The sequence below is a fragment of the Heteronotia binoei genome, chromosome 3 (genome assembly GCF_032191835.1).
Source record: "Heteronotia binoei isolate CCM8104 ecotype False Entrance Well chromosome 3, APGP_CSIRO_Hbin_v1, whole genome shotgun sequence".
Taxonomy (NCBI): domain Eukaryota; kingdom Metazoa; phylum Chordata; class Lepidosauria; order Squamata; family Gekkonidae; genus Heteronotia; species Heteronotia binoei.
In genome coordinates this window covers 171,780,938-171,800,869 of record NC_083225.1, presented here as the reverse complement: position 1 = coordinate 171,800,869, position 19,932 = coordinate 171,780,938, and the positions used below count along the sequence as shown (strand labels likewise).

At 43.8% G+C, this 19,932-nt stretch overlaps 1 protein-coding gene across 1 annotated transcript in view; it reads right to left on the bottom strand.

Annotated features, from left to right (window-relative positions):
• Positions 1–19,932, bottom strand: part of TRPC6 (transient receptor potential cation channel subfamily C member 6) — a 125,041-nt gene that overhangs the window by 13,283 nt on the left and 91,826 nt on the right. Inside the window, exons 5-8 of the mRNA XM_060234902.1 lie at positions 9,583–9,799; positions 6,801–7,022; positions 3,932–4,196; positions 624–819 (exon numbers count right to left, since the gene is read on the bottom strand). Coding sequence (XP_060090885.1) covers positions 624–819; positions 3,932–4,196; positions 6,801–7,022; positions 9,583–9,799 — 900 coding nt within the window. The remainder of the gene's footprint in view (positions 1–623; positions 820–3,931; positions 4,197–6,800; positions 7,023–9,582; positions 9,800–19,932) is intronic.

Below are 19,932 nucleotides of genomic sequence, written 5' to 3'. Positions count from 1 at the left end.
GCTGCTTTACCACTCTGCGCCATGGGTGCAGAATCTAGTTACTGTATCACATATTCAAAATCAGAATGAGAAACACTGCAGTTTGGATTCACCCAAATGTTTCTGTGGGTGGAAGCATTTCTCCTAATAGAGCATCAATTTTCATCTCCCCCTTTCTTCTGAAACTCAAAACACCACCATAAATGTTTCTCCTGGGAGGGGAGGACCCCCAGAAACACCATCATAGGAGAAATTTTGGGCTATAAAGTGAAGGGGGAGGAGAGTGGAAATCTGTTCAACCACAGAAATGCTTTGCTGGATCCAAGCCACTGCACTCATAAAAAAAGGGGGGGGGGGCTCAAGGATGAACGTACAAATGGGCAGGATCCAGCAAATGTTAACCATGATTAAAAGGACTATTGAGTACAACGGAGAAAGTTAATAATGTTTTAAGCTCAGATCTGAAGAACTTGTGACCCACCAAACACCTTACACCTACCATGTAGTGCTGTAAAGAATTCCTGAGTCAAACCACAAAAACACAGCCACCATCAATGTCAGGCTACAATACCTAGCTTCTCAAAACAAAATATACAATGATAAAATATACAAAATATACCTAAGACAACTCAACCAAGTTTTACCTCAATTTCCTGGAAAGAGCTATTGATCATTGCGATAAGCATGTTCAACAGAACAATAACCATGGTGACGTTATACACGCCGTAGAGGACATAGCCAATGTTCTCAATGAACTTGTGATTGTAATTTATGACAACTGATTTAACTTCTGAGAGTCCAAATATTGCCCAGAACAAAGTTTTGAAGCTTTCTTCTACTCTAAAAAAAGAAAAAGAAACCAGAAGCATGAAAATAAAAACATTTGACATAGCCTGAGATATACATATACATGATACAGTTCATATAAATTAATTTTCTTAGCCAGTTTTTTTTATAGAGAAAGCCCAGCAGGAGCTCATTTGCATATTAGGCCACACCACCTGGCCTGGGAGCATGTGACTGCCACATGGTGAGTCAGGCCAGCTGGAGCCCTGACCAGTTCAGGCAGAGCGCCACTACTGAGGGCTCTGGGAGAAAAAAAGCCCTTAGGTTTTGTGCGGGCACATTAATGGAAAATTATTTTGGCTTGGATCCACACTAGTGTTTCCATGGATCCACACTAGTGTTTCCATGTGATTTTCCTATGTTTCTCTTCCGTGGCTGCCTGAAATGCCCCCCAAATCCTGAAGTCAAGTAGCACCCTTAAGACCAACAAACTTTCATTCGAAATGCAAGCTTTCGTGCGCATGCATGCTTCTTCAGACGAGGAATGAGGAACAGTAAGCAGAGCTACATATAGTTTGTGGGGTTTAGAATGCAAAGTGGTACATTCTAAACCTCACCAGCTATATGTAGCTCTGCTTACTGTACCTCATTCCTTGTCTGAAGAAGTGTGCATGCACACGAAAGCTTGCATTCCGAATAAAAATCTGTTGGTCTTAAAGGTCATACTTGACTGCTGCTTTGTTCTACTGCTTTAGACCAACACGGCTGCCCATCTGGATCTGCTCCCAAATCCTGTTCTTGGAACTGGAAGGGCATATTGAGTTACTGCGGGAGTGGGAAATGCTAGTGAATCCAAGCCAGCATCTGCTATAAAAACACAATAGGAGTGGCTCAAGTCCTACTACTATACATTTTGGTCCTTAGTATTCACATCTGTCACTTTCATTTTCATGCACAAATTGCCTTACATGAATGGTAGTGATTAAAATACAAAATATGAGATATATTTCCATCATCCTTTTGAAACAATTGGATTTGTACTATTTAGTATAAGAGCATTGTGTGGTTATGCACAGTTAGTAAAACAAAGGGTATTCAGACAACAGTACCACAACGGCTGTTTCCAAAGTAGCTTCATGTTGTGGTAGTGTAGAGCTGCCATGGACTGCTTGGACGCAGTGATGTCTCCACCTGCTCTGTTGATGCTTTTTATTCCCTTGCATCAAGGGAAGGAGCTGTGGCTTAATGTTGGATAAACATATGGAGCAGAGGTCCATCAGTGGACCGCAGTGTATTGTTGGAACTCTCTGTCTGGAGCAAGTGATGCTTCGTGGGAGAAAGAGTGGGAGGAGGGCTTCTAGTGTCCTGGCCCCACTGATGGACCTCCTGATGGCCCCACTGATGGACCTCCTGATGGCACCTGGGTTTTTTTAGCCACTGTGTGACACAGAGTGTTGGACTAGATGGGCCATTGGCCTGATCCAACATGGCTTCTTTTATGTTCTTATGCTTAAGCATGCAGAAGGTTCCAGGTTCAATCACCAGTATCTCCAGTGGAAAGCATCATGGGGATGTGAAAAAAACTCTACTGGAGAACCACCACCACTGACCTCGATGGGCTGATTCCGTATAAGGCAGCTTCATAGGTTCATTAGTAGTATATGGATAATTGTACCCACTTGAAATGTACGATTGAGAATAATCGGCTTTCTAATTAAGATCACCAACTACCTGTGAACTCATTAATGCAGAAGTGCCCATATCTTCTATATATCTAATACTGAAGTGTAGCACCCAAATTGGGACATATAGACACTCAACAGATTTTCTTGCCAACCTGGGGGACCCCCTAGGTTGGCAAAAAAATCTGAAATCTTCAAAAAAAATGGTGTGTGTGTGTGTGTGTTTTAAATGCTGCCAAATAAAAGAATGTTGTCTGTGCATGTGCAAACAATGCACTAACCTTGATTCTGAAGAGCTGGTAGCAGCAGACTCCAGGAGCTGCTCCAGTCCTGGCTGTGATGGACTCTAGGAACTGCTCTAGGCCCAGTGGCAGTAGCCACCGGGAATCATTGTAGACTCAGAGCAACTCCCAGACACCATCATCACCACTACAATTGGGCTCAAAGATGGGTGGTGAGGCCTGGAGCTATGCTAGGTTCAGTGGTGGGGCAGAGGAAGAGATGGGGTCCCCTCACTGCAAGTCGCATGGCCTCCCACTTGTAACTTTATAATAACCTACTTGACATTTGAAACCATCACTCCATTGTGTCCTTACAGCCTTCAATAATAAGAAATTATTGTAGGCAATATTTAAGAACTGTAGGTTGTAATAACTATTATCATGGATTTGGATACTTAGATTCTTGCTCGTAATAAGCAAGTTACAAGAGTTAATACTAATAGTACTGCAAAGGATTTCCATCCTATAAAATAAGCTACAGCAGTGATCTTTGGCCCAGAGGTCATGACCCCGAAGCAGGTTGTGGAGACCAACCTGCTGGGCCACAATCCCATTCTAATCACCACTGTCTGCTGCTTTCTGGATGGATCTCGTGCAACTATACCTGCATAGAGAACAAGGGTGTTTAAACCCCATTACCCTTTTTGTGTGCATGCTGAACGAAAGAGGACAGTAAGGGGAGGTTATTCAGTAATGGATTAGATTTCTGCATAGACAGGTTCAGTGACTCCTATAAAAACAGTCCTTTGCTTTCTCTTCTGCCTGCCTGATGCAACCTAGCCTAGCTATCTCCACTGGCGGCTCACCAGAGCTATATGGGTGCTGACAGCATATTGCTCCCCATTCCCTTTGGCCACACCTCTTGTTCTTCTTGTTCCTGAAATCTTACTCTGATGTCCAGGGCTTTTCTTGTAGCAAGAACTCCTTTGCATATTAGGCCACACACCCCTGATGTAGCCAATCCTCCCAAGAGCTTACAGTAGGCCCTGTAATAACAGCCCTGTAAAATCTTGGAGGACTGGCTACATCAGAGGGTGTGGCCTAATATGCAAAGGAGTTCCTGCTACAAGAAAAGCCCTGCTGATGTCACATGTTGTTATGAACCATGCTGCTGCCTGCATGTTCAAAGTGAGTTCTGGGCCTGGAATGACTGAAGTCCATTGATCTACAGAGCAGAATCAGATTTTGGGAATGATAACTTACGTAGTGAATGCTTCGTTTTGCTTTGCCCCCATGTAGTAGGAGTAGAGATTAAACATTCCTATCATGAAGGCCACAAACACCATGATAAAGATGACCATGAATTTGAATATGTCTTTCACAGTTCTGCCAAGGGATATCTGCAGTGGCCCAAAACTTTCATTGGCTGGCAAAATGTAAGCGATTCTTGAGAAGCTTAAAACCACGGCAATTGCATACAGGCCTTCAGATATGATTTGAGGGTCAGATGGATCCCAGTCTATTCTAGCTAAAAAGCGGGGGAGAGAAAAAAAGAGATAAGAATTTCTGTTTAGTGTTTTGCTGCAATTCCATTCAAAATGAAGAATGGGCCAAATCCTCAAATGGGTTACAGTGCCATTGTTCCCTTAAAATGGATGGTACACTCGTTTTTTTTGTTAATTTCCTTGCCTATCCCTTTGTAGCCCCATGCCAGTTTGGTGTAGTGTTTAAGTGTGGAAACTCTTATCCGGGAGAACCGGGTTTGAATCCCCACTCCTCCACTTGCAGCTGCTGGAATGGCCTTGGGTCAGCCAGAGCTCTCACAGAGGTGTCCTTGAAAGGGCAGCTTCTGTGAGAGCACTCTCAGCCCCACCTATCTCACAGGGTGTTTGCTGGGGGGGAAGAACATAAAGGAGATAAAGCTGCTCAAAGACGCTGATTCAGAGAGAAGGGTGGGGTATAAATCTATGGTCGTCTTCTACAGAAAAACTAGCAAGCCAGCAAATCCTGATTATTTACAAAATGTGTTCATTATCCATAGAACTTTGCTGCTGCTATACAAAGTAATCCCAGTGTACTACTGTACACGTAGCTACACCTTCCTAATGAAGAGCAAGATCTGAGTCCAGTAGCACCTTAAATACCAACGAGATTTCCAGGGTATTAGCTTCTGAGATCCAACACTCCCTTTGTCAGAAACCAGTGATGAAGTTAATAATCATATTTTGTGGAGAACTAAACCCAACGTAGATTGTAATCATGCTGTACATGAGAGTGAGTCCCAAGGTTATCATCTGGACCTAACGTCTGAGTAAACATGCACAGGCTTGGTCAATTACAATGCAATCATAAACTGAGTCTACTGAAGTCAAGGAATGCTCAAAGGGGCTTATCTCTGCTAGTTCCCTGTTACCTGTAAAGCTGGCAGAGTGTTAGATGGTAATGTGTACTTCCCCTAATTTATAGCTATTCTCACAGCATATTATGAAAGGGTTTTGGAGTTTCTGAAAAGCGTCTTGGTACGCCAGTCAGAATAGAAGCCAATGAATGCAATGATAATAAGTTGCATCCTGACAATACAGTCCTCCAACAGTGGTAACTCTTCTGGCACAATGAACTTTCCACTGAAACTAAAGTCTGTGATGGATGAGACTTTCACATCAGAAGACGGTTCCTTGAGCTGAAGGACAGCACTGACATTAGCAGAATAGATCTACAAGATCTGATCCAATATTCTGTAGTTTGTGATTTTCCAAGCATGGTGCAAGATGTGATTATTGTATGGGATTGCCTTTTTAAATTCACTGCCAGGGTTAGAGAGTCACTTCTAATTTAAAGAGGGGTCCTTGCTGGGTTTTAACAGGTAGGCAATAGGCTTTAGCCCTGACCTGGATAGCCCAGGTTAGCCTGATCTCATCAGATCTTGGCTATTAAGCAGCGTTGGTCCTGGCTGGTGTTTGGATGGAAGACCTCCAAGGGATACCAAGGTTGTGATGTGGAGGCAGGCAAGGGCAAAACACCTCTGAATATCTGTTGCTTTGAAAACCTTACAGGGTAGCCATAAGTCAGGTGTGACTTGATAGCCAAATCAACCAAACAAAATCCCCAACAGGTTTTAACCTTTTAGAAATGTTTTTTACAAGATTTTAGCATTCATTTTTCATCCTTTTCAGTAATATATCCAATATAAACAGAGAGACTTCTTTATACGATGCAGGCAAAAGGTGATTTTTCTCCTGTTTCTAAGGTTATTGCCGCAGGGTCTGTAAAATGGAGGTGTTCCGGTTGAGGTGGCACTAATTCATCTATTATGGCCTCCCCTACTCTGCTTTAGCTGTTTTGCTCTGCTGTTCTGCTTAGCCCATCATAAGTATGTGGCTTGCTGGACACTAAGCTGGGTGTGAGCTAGACAAGGAAGATGCACTCTGAGGTCAGCAGAGGATGGGGCAGAGAGAGAGGAGGAGGAGGACCCAGGAGGATCCTATCTCCCCACATCCTGCAACAGTGGCACCAAGGAGCTCCAGGTTGTTGACCCCAGATGCCAACTGATAGGTGACACTAGAGGAAGGTGACACCAATGCTGGACACAGACAAAACCACTCACACTTTGAAAACCTACTAAATTTAAGGCAAGAGATGAACAGAGGCGGTTTGCCATGGTTTTCCTCTGCATAGCAGCCACTATCTTCTTTGGTGATCTCTTGTCCAAGTACTGACCATGGCCAATCCTGCTTACCTTCCAAACTAACTCTGACCAGATCAGGCTAGTCTGGGCTATTAGGCTGCTAAAACGGTCTAATTATTAACACCCTAATTATTATTAATAATTATTGAAACAGCCTATGATTATTAACTTCATCACAGGGCCCAAGCTAGCCCAGTCTCGTCAAATCTCAGAAGCTAAGCAGGCTCAACACTGGTTAATACTTGGACTGGAGACCAACAAAAGGAATACCAGGGTCACTACTCAGACGCAGGCAATAGCAAACCACCTCTGAACATCTCCTACTTGAAAACCCAATGGGGTTGCTGTAAGTCAGCAGTGACTCGATGGCAAAAAAATTAAACAAATAAGTAAAACAATTTTATATATGTGTGTGAACTAATCTTAATGGTTCATATATAAACTCACCCAACGTGTAGTACTTTATGCTAGGTTCCAGTGTTGCTGTCGACATGTTCGATTTAGCAACGATGTTCTGGGCTCTGGAAGCATGCCAAAATGCCATAAACCTCGCAATGAAGGAAGCGGCGAAAATAGCCAACATACCAAAATCTAGCATATTCCACAACTCAAAGAGGTATTCCTTAGGGCCTTGAGACCAAATTTCTTTGCATTCAGACCATATCATACCTGAATAAGGAAAGAGAGAGCACAAAACTACATTTAGCTTACAACAATGCCGGCTGACGTCAGACAGAAATCTAGTAGGGACAGCCAGGCTGGAACCCGGGAACCTATGATCTTAAATTTTCCAGCATCACAGGAGATGGGACACCCGTGACTCCTCCCACCAGTTCCAACCTGCACCAAGCAGCTCTGCTGTACAATGGGAGAAGGAGGAAGGTAACAAAGGGCCCAGGGAGGGTCAGATGGCGAAGCAGCTGAGGTCATCTTATCTCCTGCTATGGTGGGAAAATTTCAAGTACAGCACAAACCTCCAAGTTGTAACCTCTCAACCCAGATTATGGAAGATATTTTAGGTCAGGGGTGGCCAAACATGTGCCTCTTTCACACATATTGTGCGGTTCTCAAAGCCTCCACCGCCTTGTCAGCCAGCTCGGAGAAGGCATTTGTCTCTTTAAATCACTTCTTCGAGCCAAGCCAGCCAGCAGCTTGGAAAATGCATTTAAGGTTGCTTTCTTTCCACCTCTCCCTCCCTTCCTCCATATATCTGCCTGCCTGCCTGCTTTCCTTCCCTCCCTCCGTTGTGGCTCTCAAACATCTGACATTTATTCTATGTGGCTCTTACGTTAAGTAAGTTTGGCTACCCCTGCTTTAGGTGAATGGAAGTACACACACACACATAATTACAACGCACTTGTTACCTTAGATTTGTAACAATTGTTTTACAGTTTTGGGGCATCCATTCATGCCTTCCATGTCTCCCATGGTTCTCATTTAATTTTTAAAATTACATTTTTATATTAGCTCCCAAAGTATGGCAAGTTAATTAACTGCAAAGCTGTACCCTACACCAAGATGAATTTCTCTGAAGTTGCATTTTAGTGCCCTCCGGTTGTCAATATTTTAATATGCTCATTAGCGCCAAGTTATTCTCATGCCTGGAGCAAACACCTCTCCTTTAAACACGGGCTACAAAACATCTAATTCCTGCACTGCTGTCCTAAGTAGAGTCACATTCTTTTAAGCCCACTGAAGTCAATGCACTTAGTAAGGTGTAACTCTGTTTAGGATTCTACTGGTAACAAGGCAACGCCATCTACCATGGAATGAGTTTGGCTTGATGTGTGTTGTTAATTCTAGAGACTAACAATTCTCTAAGCCTCAGATATTTCCAAAATAACTTGTCACCTCTTTGTTCTGCATGAGGCTAAGAAGAAAAGGAAGATAAGACATCCTTTTTATATCAGTATCAAGAGTGCTATGTGTACATGTTGCAACTGGATGCCTCCTTTCCTAATCTTTTGAAACGTAAATTACAAATGAATTAATAACAACATGTCACTGGCAAGCTCCAGGGTGTGCTTTAGATGTGACTATCAAATATATTATCCTAGCTGAATTGTGTACTCTGCATTTGTTTCAATTTACTGGGGTTAAGTTTGGGTGCTAGATTAATGAGCACCCAGGTAATGGACCAGGTAAAGTGAGGGGTCAATGGAAGAACTTCTGCATTGAGAGGGCTCAGTGCTTTGTAAACAGAAAATCCCAGGTTCAGCGCTTGCCATCTCCAGTTAAAGGATCCAGCAGTAGGTGATGTGAAAGACCTGTATCTAACACTCTGGAGACACTGCCAGTCTGAGTAGACAACACTGACCCTGATGGACCAAAAGTCTGATTCAGTATAAGGCAGCTTCATGCATGGTCATAACATTTACCTGCATTGTATATAATCAAACATTCTGTACACAACCTTTATTTGTTCCTGGTTGGCACTTACTACAATGGGAACATGTTGAGAGACGGTTGTCTGACAGACCATCTGACGAAACAGTGTGCAAACATGTACAGGGATCTTTGAGTGAAACATAGAAAAATTTCTTTTCCCACTGCACATTTTTTCCCCTCTTCTCCTTTGACTCCCTCTGCATTGGCTTTCTTTCCACCACTCCCTCTCCCCATCTGTTTACCAGCCTGCTTTACTTATGGTTCTCAAACATCTGACGTTCACGTCTAGCAGCTCTCAAACACCTGACATTTATTCTATGTGGCTCTTACATTAAGCAAGTTTGGCCACCCCTGGGATACAGTGCTGATCTCTATGGACCAATGGTTAAGTGTAAAGCATATTTGTGTGTACTGCCTGTTAGCCACTGGGGCTGATGTTTCGAACATGACCGCATGAATCTGCTTTATATTGAACCAGACTATTGATCCACCACGGTCAGTATTGTCAACTCCGACTGGCAGCAGCTCTTCAAAGTCTCAGACATAAATATCCACCCCACTGCATGGGAAGAGTCCTAAATTCTTGGTGAGACTGACCTTATCCCCTAAGGAAGCTTTTTGGATCTCCACTGAAGGAACAGTGAGAGTATAAAAACAAAGGTGATACCATGCATGATATACCCTCCAATTCAAATATCCAACAAACCACAAAAGCTGAATCATTAAAGCAAAAGTTCTTCTGTTACCTACTTGGTTAGCATGAAGTAAGAGACATATCTAATGGATTACCAATCCTCATTGCTGATTGCAGAAAATGAATTTTAAGGAATTTTTTTTTTACCTATTACCCAAGAAATAATAAGCATCTCCATCCAGGAGAAGCAGGAGGTTTTCATCCTGAACAGCTGTGCTTCATTATCTGTCCGAGATTCATTAGGTTTTATTTTGGTGCCATCAAATCTGTCAGCTGCATTCATGACCAGCAGCCCCAGAAAAATGGTGAAAGAGGCAGCATGTGCCACAAACTTCATGAACGGTCCACGCATTATTCTGCCCAACTGCAAAATATGTAAGAGAAGACAAAAAAAAAGACATCAATTTATTTTAATGCTAAGGAGACTGCCTGCAAAAACAACAAAAAAACAAGAATGAAACCCAACAGTCAGATACCCTAGAGAAATACAAGGGAATGTATTGTGTAAACATACATTTCTCTAATACAATTTTAATGATCCTTTAGAAGCCATCTGTAACTACTTATCACTTGTCTGTTGCTCAAATCACCCAGGTACTTAAGGAATATAACTATCCAAGGAGCTGGGAAATGGAAATATAAGGAATTGCTGGCTGATCCACATGGAAGATTTGCTCCACACTCCCCTCACTCCAAAAAATTATAGGATTTTTTTTGTGGGGGGTGCTTTCTATGTTATAACATTTTGCAGTTGCACACTTTCCAGGTTTTCTCCAGCTTCACTATACACCACCACCACCACCCCAAACCTATTTTGGTACAATCTTAGGTGCATTGTGCAGGGGGGGTTGGACTAGATGACCCTGGGGATCCCTTCCAACTCTATGATTCTGTTATTTTACTCAAAGCAGGTATGGGATTCATGCAGACAACAGGAAGGTACAGATTTCTACTCTTGCTAGCACATGCCTGCCATTTCATTCATCCCTACATCAGCAGACTTCCCCCTTCCCTCCAAATTTTAAAAAACCAATAATAGATAAGATTATAGTGCTATATTACAAATTATATTACATATATAATTATATATAGATTATATATAGATTATATTACAGTGCTATATTTGCTACCAATTTTTTTCAAAAGCCAGCCAAAGGTGAGGGGGAATGGTGTGGAAGCTCCTTTGGTAGTGTGAATGCAGAAGTTTTTGAGCAGCAATGAGCACAGAATGGGTGGACACAACCTCTCTCACCTAGAAATGTAGAAATGACTGCCACTAACATCAGGAGAGGCCTCAGTTGCACCCACATGGGCTGAAGGGGGAAAAACAAAGACAGGAACAGTGCAGCCAGACAGAAGTCCTCTTTCTACGATTTCATCATCTGGCTGTTCTCTCCTCTGGAGAGGAATTAAGGGCTTTGCTTGCACTGGTTTTCTTCCCTTGCCTTAGGTCAGGTACTCAACCATCAGGTTTGCTGTTAGAGAAAACCAACTGGGAACCCTTTAGAAATTTCAGGGAAAGGAAGGAGTACATGATTTGGAAATTTACTCTTCCCTTTCACATGCCCCGATCTCCCCTGGAACTCTGTGAGCTTGAGCAAGCCAATCCCTCAGGTATGTGGGCTGAGCAGCCTGAATTTTCTGGCTTAGTGGTTATTGGGAGTGCAGTGTGAAGTGTTCAGCACCCAGGAACGATGAACAATGGCACCCAGTTGTTGTTTACAGAACAGCTTTATTGGCAAAGACGAAACACCAGGAAGGTGAGCCAACAACAAACAGCATGCAGTCAGAGAGTTCTGTAACCATCCCACTCTAAAGTTAAAATACATAACAATGGGATAGAGACCCTCCTACTTAAAGACACATACATCACACAATGGTCTCCCAGCAACACAGAAACCATTTTCACGATATCACATGCATACATCACACAAGGTATGAGTGTGATATCATGAAAATGATTTCTGTGTTGCTGAAAGGCCAATTCATCAATATATTTTGAGTGTTCTTTATCTTCAGAAGACTGATAGCAAACTTCACAGCTAAGTTCAAGACTCCAGTTTTTTTCCCAGCCATTGCTGCTGTGGCCTTGCTGATGCCTCCAACCATTTCATGGCAATGGGAGATGGAAGAGACTTTCTTGGCCCTTGGAAACTGAATTCAGACTGGCCCAATCATCTGCCTTTCTCTCCTGTCTCGTGACAAATACAGAACAAGTTTAAAGCTAAAGGAGACTCTCTAGCTGAGTCCAGACCAGCTGTTAGGGGCACATGGGAGGCATTGGGACCCAGCTGGCTCAAAAAGGAGTGGTCAAATCCCCTCCACATGTTCCAGCACAAGGTGTCCCAATCCCGCCTGCGGGGCGCCTTAATGCGGTCAGACAGCTGTAGCACACTGTTCCTTTGGTGTGGTTTGGGTTTGTTTTTTTCCATATATTTTTAGTGGTCATGTGCACATGCGCTCTGGGCAGTTTTTTAAAAAAAGAATACTGGTGAGTGCCTAGAGTGGATTGGCAGGTTCACACCACCAATCTGCCTCACTTGCATGCTTCCGTGTCCCGGCACCCAAGAGGCGACTGGTGTGTGGCTCAGAAATTTGCTACCGCTTTGAAAATGGTAACTTTCTGAGCCACTCTGAGGACACCGGAGGACAGGGTGAATATGGGACCATGGCAGGCAGCAGATGTGTGCATTTGGACACACTTTTCTGGTCAGTATCCAAGGTGTCCCTGGGTTGCCTTAAAATGCCTGTCAGTAACCAGCCATTGGGTCCCTATTAGAAATCTGCACAGAAACTTTCATTTGGATGAGGATTTAAGGCATTCCTTTGCTAACAGTTTTGTCTGGATTCTTTTAACATCACAACAACACAAGTTTGGCTTAGTTAATCAAGCAGGCAATTGTTCCCATAGGTTTCACTGGGGAAACATATTTTCGTCTCTACCTAGAACATGCTTTCTGGCATCCATAGCTTTGTCTCTAGAGACACAAGGATTTCCACCTGCAGAGCACAATTTGCCTTCTTCCAGGAACAAGACTTTGGGGGGGATGCATTTTGAGCTGTCACTGGGAAGAAAGAAAGTCGTTCTCGGCAGAGGCGCCACTAGGGTGGGTTGCACCCTGGGGTGTAACTGATTCAAGTCACCCCCCCCCATTGGGCATCACCCCTTTTGGAGGGCTGCGTCACCCCCTCCGCACACAACCCCGCCCACTTCACATGGCCCCTCCCTCATCCACCCTCTGGTCACATGACCAGCCCCCGTAATCCAAGATACCAGTTTTGCAGCATTTAAGTTTCCCCCACTCACCCACACGCTTTTAGCTGAGCCGGCGGCAGCGCGGCCCCGGTTTCAGAATCCCGGCCAGCCCACACACAGCAGCAGCGTTCTAGTCCCAGGGCCAGCCCCTTCCTGTTGGGGGGGGGGGTCATGGGTCAGTGCCTGGGGCCAATGAGAACGCTCTGGGGGAGGGCCAATGGCCCCCTTGGCCCCGCCCTAGTGACGCCGCTGGTTCTCGGCAGGCAGAAGTCCTTGCACCTATAAACACTGATTTAGATCCAAGCTATCCTTCTCTCCATCCAACCAAGATAATTTTTTTTTTAGAATTGTAACCCATACTCAAGAGATTCTCTGTGACAAATTAACAGACTGCACCGCACCAGAGACAACATTTATATAGGCAGACATTTAGAAGAGCTTTTGGATGAGGTTAAAAATCATGGCCCTGGCTTTTCAATGCTATATCATATGCTTGCTGGTTTACGTTACTATGAGCTTACCCTCTTTTGGGTGGGGAGGTGAGACTGAAATGTTTTAAGAACATAAGAACATAAGAGAAGCCATGTTAGATCAGGCCAATGGCCCATCCAGTCCAACATTCTGCGTCACACAGCGGCCAAATATATATATATATATATATATATATATATATATATATATATATATATATATATATATATATATATATATATATATATATATACACACACACACACACACACTGTGGCTAATAGCCACTGATGGACCTTTGCTCCATATTTTTATCTAACCCCTTCTTGAAGGTGGCTATGCTTGTGGACGCCACCACCTCCTGTGGCAGTGAATTCCACATGTTAATCACCCTTTGGGTGAAGAAGTACTTCCTTTTATCCGTTTTAACCTGTCTGCTCAGCAATTTCATCGAATGCCCACGAGTTCTTGTATTGTGAGAAAGGGAGAAAAGTACTTCTTTCTCTGCTTTCTCCATCCCATGCATTATCTTGTAAACTTCTATCATGTCACCCCTCAGTCGACGTTTCTCCAAGCTAAAGAGCCCTAAGCGTTTCAACCTTTCTTCATAGGGAAGGTGTTCCAGCCCTTTAATCATTTTAGTTGCCCTTTTCTGAACTTTCTCCAATGCTATAATATCCTTTTTGAGGTGCGGCGACCAGAACTGCACACAGTACTCCAAATGAGACCGCACCATCGATTTATACAGAGGCATTATGATACTGGCTGATTTGTTTTCAATTCCCTTCATAATAATTCCCAGCATGGCGTTGGCCTTTTTTATTGCAAACGCACACTGTCTTGACATTTTCAGTGAATTATCTACCATGACCCCAAGATCTCTCTCTTGGTCTGTCTCTGCCAGTTCACACCCCATCAACTTGTATTTGTAGCTGGGATTCTTGGCCCCAATGTGCATTACTTTGCACTTGGCCACATTGAACCGCATCTGCCACGTTGACGCCCACTCACCCAGCCTCAACAGATCCCTTTGGAGTTCCTCACAATCCTCTCTGGTTCTCACCACCCTGAACAATTTAGTGTCATCCGCAAATCTGGCCACTTCACTGCTCACTCCCAACTCTAAATCATTTATGAACAAGTTAAAGAGGATGGGACCCAGTACCGAGCCCTGCGGCACCCCACTGCTTACCGTCCTCCACTGCGAAGACTGCCCATATTTTAATAAATGTACAGGGTTTTTTGTACATTGCATAGAGCCATCTCTCTCTCTCTTTCTCTCTTTTAACATAAAAGGGAAAGGCTGAACTTAATAAGTTATCTAAAGCTCCTACTGCGGCTGTAAAGGGAGTACCAGGAGTTTCTTCATTGGTCTCACTAAATCTATCCACTTCCAGATCCAACATTTTAAAGGCAGAAGGGTAAATCACAGAGAATCCCCCTGTGGTCAGAAAGGTGGTGTGAGCTGGCAGCAGTTAAAAAATACAAGCTGTTACTGAGATTATGCATATATATGAGACTCTCATGGCTAAATACGGTGGGAAGCGCTCCATACCATACAGAGACAATGAAAGAGCTTCATTCTACATAGACAGCCACACTACTAAATTGCAGGCTCTGAATATTAAATATGAGTAGTTTTGCTCAAATGTCTACCAAAGGTTGCAGTTTTCAGAATTTCAGTATTCAATACATGTTAGCAAAAGCACAACTTTCATTACAGTAGCTTTGGAGAGGGAGAAGGTGGGTGGAAATGATACGGATGCATGAGAAAGTAACAGTGCCAATTCTAAGCAGATGGTCCATTTCTCCCTTTCTCACAATATGAGAACTCGTGGACATTCAATGAAATTGCTGAGCAGTCGGGTTAGAATGGATAAAAGTACTTCTTCACACAAAGGGTGATTTAACACATGGAATTCACTGCCACAGGAGGTGGTGGTGTCTGCAAGCACAGACAGCTTCAAGAGGGCTGCTAGTGTCCTGGCCTCACTGATGGACCTCCTGATGACACCTGGTGTGCTTTTTTTTTTTTGCCACTGTGTGACACAGAGTGTTGGACTGGATGGGCCATTGGCCTGATCCAACATGGCTTCTCTTATGTTCTTATTGAGGCGCATGTGCTTAAAAGGGTGGGGAGAGGCTCTGGCTGAGTGGCAGAGAATCTGCTTGGCATGCAAAAGGTACTAAGTTCAATCCCCAGCACCTCCAGTTAAAATGGCCAGGTAACTGGGGATGTGGAAGACCTCTGCCTGAGACCCTGGAGAGCTGCTGCCAATCTGAGCAGACAATACTGACCTTGATGGACCTATGTTCTGATTCGCTATAAGGCAGCTTCATGTCTTTGTGTGTATGTGACAACTCTGGTTAGGATGGCACTGCAAGGAAATGAAGGGCAAGCACAAGAAGTAAGGCCATTTGGAAGAATGAGATAGGAAATCATTACGGTGCCTTATTACAAAGCTACTAGAAGGGTACACAGAATTCTGGATGGTGTATAAAAGCATGACTATTTGAACTACCCTATTTGGATATAGAGCTGCTACCCAAGCTGTGCAGGGCTGTGGAAGAGCATCTGTTTTGTATGGCAAGGGTCCCAGGTTCACTCTTTGGCCTCTCCAGTTATGTTAAAGGATGTAGGATGGGAACTATTAAGAAAGACCTGGGGAGGGAGACCTACAGCCAGTCAAGAGCAAAAAGGACTGAGCTAGCTGTTTAAAGACATGACCTGAACAACTCATTGATTAAAAAGCGTAAGTTAAAAAAGCAAACCACTGTCTCATTCAATTAAAGTCTGTGTTAGATAACTTAACATTTAACAGATTTTAAAATTCCCAATACTTTTGTGGCTAACAAGGCTCTTTTTTTGTAAGCTCTTGGAGGGTTGGCTACATCAAGGGTGTGTGGCCTAATATGCAAAAGAGTTCCTGCTAGAATTCCACCCTTGCTAACACCATTCAAAGTGGAAAGCAGAATGCAGGCACTGGTCAGTGTATAAAGGGGAGGGGGGGCTATTTGAATTTAACAGGCCCTGAGCAGGCTGTATAAGGGGGAGAGGTGCTCAAAATATGAGACATATTTAGATAAAGAGTCGTGACAGGAAAGGGCAGAAAACGTGGAGCCTCACAACTGCTCAATATTTGCCAAATGCTCATAAAGCAGAGCCATCAATTCAAACCCCAAAAATTCTCTTGGCTCTTAGCATCCTCCCCTCTCACCTTGCCCATAAAAGTGCTGAAATACATCCTCATGTATGTGTGTGTGTTTGTAAAGTGCCGCCTAGTAGCAGTTGACTTATGAGGTAAGAGATGTTTAAATGTGGTTCGCCATTGGCTGCCTCTGCATAGCAACCCTGGACTTCCTGGGTGGTCTCCCATCCAAATAATCTCATCCTAATCAGGGCTGACGCTGCTTAGCTTCTGAGATCAGATGAGATCAGGCTAGCCTGGGCCATCCTCTTAGCTATTTCCCTTTTAGCTCCAGTTCACTTCCATGTCACCCTCGTGACCCAACGCATCATTGTGGTTAAGATAAAGTTCTTCACTGGCTCTGTACCTCCTGGGTGGCCTCCCTCTTCATGGCACTTAACATTAAACAATAATAAGATCTGGACTGCTTGCCTAAAGCGCAGCGTCCACTCCCAAGTGCTGATGCAAGTCAGTAACTCCAAGCAAACAAGAAGAAGGGCCTCTTGACTGAAGTGATTAACATTGCTGTGTCAAGAAGTCCTCATTTCTAAAATTACAGTTTCCTAACTGCTGTTTAGAGTGCAACATTTACAAGCCTGAACAACTTTTTTTTAAAAGGAGGTTTGAACTAGCAAGGAGCCGACAGTTAGAAGAATATGCAACAGCAGTACCTTCAAAACATAGTTGATGCCACAGTCAACATGGCACTAAAAGGACCCTGGCAAGGTTATTAAGTCCAAAATATGGGGCAAACTAAAGGTAAAGGTAGTCCCCTGTGCAAGAACCAGTCATTTCGGGATGACGTTGCATCGCAATGTTTTCACAGCACACTTTTTTACAGGGTGGTTTGCCATTGCCTTCCCCAGTCATCTACACTCCCCACCCCACCCCAGCAAGCTGGGTACTCATTTTACTGACCTCGGAAGGATGGAAGGCTGAGTCAACCTTGAGCTGGCTACCTGAACCCAGCTTCCGTCAAACTAGTTGAGGATAAAAAATCTTTCCCAAATTTGCATTGTAGATTTTTTTCTCCTGCCCCTGTCTGCCCTCTAGTTAAGTAAGCAAATAAAACTGGTTCTGCCTTTTATCTTGAAAAACTATCACTCATCTTTCTCTTCCACATGATAATGACCACAGTTCACAATAAATCTTGCTGCTTATAATGCCAAGTTCTTTTTTAAAGCTTACAAGGGGACTAGTCACAGATAGCAGTGATTAAAGCCTACTTTGGAAAATTATAGATAAAATAACTTGATGCTGCTCTTTTGAATTGATGTATCAGCCTGCATCCATGCATGGGGATGGACTGCAAGACAGATATGAAGAAAACAGTAAAAATTCAGGGAAGATGAAAAGCAAGCCAGGAACTTTGTTGCTCCTTAAATGCTAACACATTTTTTCTTCTGCCATAAGCTTTTATGGAGGATGCCTGGTGGAGGGGGGAGAAGAAGGCAAAGGAGGAGAAAGAGGAAGAACAGAAATAAAATCAGCAGAAAAGCTGAACAAGGAATTTCTCAAGTCCAGTACTCGAAAGTTCCAGTTTTACATGCTTTACTTACAATACCATGGCAGAGGGGCAATATGAACTCTTCTCTTCCACCACATTTTGCCTCAGTTACTCAAAAGAGGCAGGAAAAGAACACCTTGGCCAATTACCCATTTTTGCTGAAAGTTCCGTTCATGCTGGTGGTTCACACTGGGAGTGTGTGTGTGGTAGTTAATATTCCTGCATGGAAGAAGGAAGGGGCAAAGTAGGCGGTGGACTAATGGGGGAAAAGCCAGCTTAGAATCATAGAGTTGGAAGGGATCTCTAGGGTCATCTAGTCCAACCCCCTGCACAATGCAGGAAACTCACAAACACCTCCCCCTAAATTCACAGGATTTTCATTGCTGTCAGATGGTCATCTAGCCTCTGTTTAAAAACCTCCAAGGAAGGAGAGCCCACCACCTCCTGAGAAAGCCTGGTCCACTGAGGAATCGCTCTAACAGTCAGGAAGTTCTTCCTAATGTTGAGCTGGAAACTCTTTTGATTTAATTTCAACCCATTGGTTCTGGTCCTACCTTCCAGGGCCACAGAAAACAATTTCACACTATCCTCTATATGACAGCCCTTCAAGTACTTGAAGATGGTGATCATATCACCTCTCAGCTGCCTCCTCTCCAGTCTAAACATGCCAAGCTCCTTCAACCTTTCCTCATAGGACTTGGTCTCCAGACCCCTCACCATCTTCGTCGCCCTCCTCTGGACCCGTTCTAGCTTGTCTATATCCTTCTTAAATTGTGGTGCCCCAAACTGAACACAATACTCCATCTTCTATATGACAGCCCTTCAAGTACTTGAAGATGACTGAACAACCTTCCTGAGATACAGATTAATCTGATGACCCATCCTCCTGTCTACAAAAACTCATGGTGGTGGAAAGTGCTGTCAAGTCACAGCTGTCAAGTCGCAGTGAATTTATGGTGACCTAGGGTTTCCAAGCCAACATGTGAACAGAGGTGGTTTTCCTTTGCCTGCCTCTGCATAGCAACCCTGGACTTCCTTGGTGGGTTCCCCATCCAAATACTGACCAGGGCTGACCCTGCTTAGCATCCAAGATCCAATAAGCATGGGCTAGACATGGCCATCCAGGTCACAGAATCATATGCTGGATCCAGACCGGTGGCCTGTGGTGGCAGCCTCCTGTCCCAGAAGAAAGCTGGCAGAGAGAAAAGCACACCGGGGTGCTCAGACAGCATGCTGCCAGAACAGGGACTGGCCATGTGCACCAGGGAGGAGTGGTCACATCGCTCAAGCGAATTGGAGGCGCTTCCCAGCCAGTCAGACGGCTGGGAAAGGTGCCCCAGAAGTGCTTTAGTGCTTTTTGAAGCAGAAGGAGGACAGCAAAGGATGAGTTAAGGGAAGGAGCAATTTCAACCTGGATGCAAGGTGTTCCTGAGGTGGCCCAAATTGGTTGTCCGGACCCAGCCATAGAGTTGGAAGGGACCTCCAGGGTTATCTACTCAAACTACAATTTAAAAAATCTTTAATGTGTCACAATTTCCTCTTACTGAACTGGCAAACTGGAACTTCATTTCAAAGACAAGCCCCTCCAACCATTGTACTGGTGAATCTGCTTGCAATGCTGTTATAACACAACGCAAACCCTTATGCAACAGCATGTTTTGTAATGCTGCTATATATCCTGTTACGTTGGCAGATGTGTGATGGTAAAACAAGTGTAGGAGTCACACCATATATTTGTCTAATTTTCAGTGCCGTTAAATATAAATGCTTTAGTTTAATAGGTCTATAAGTTTGAACAAAGAACTGCTATGCATGTAACCGAAGCACAACGGGCACCAAAATCATGGCAGCTGAGACAGTATCTTTCAGTCACTGCTGCCTGCCTTCATCACAAATATGCAACAAATGAAATAGCGTAACCTAATGCATTCACGGCTTTGTTACTGAGAATGTCAGGGAATGTAATTCTTCAGTCACTCCATTACAATAAATAACATGGCACTTGATGTATTGCTGAGCATCATCCTTCTTTACGAACATGCCTTCTTTTTTAGCCCAGTTTCAAATATGCATGA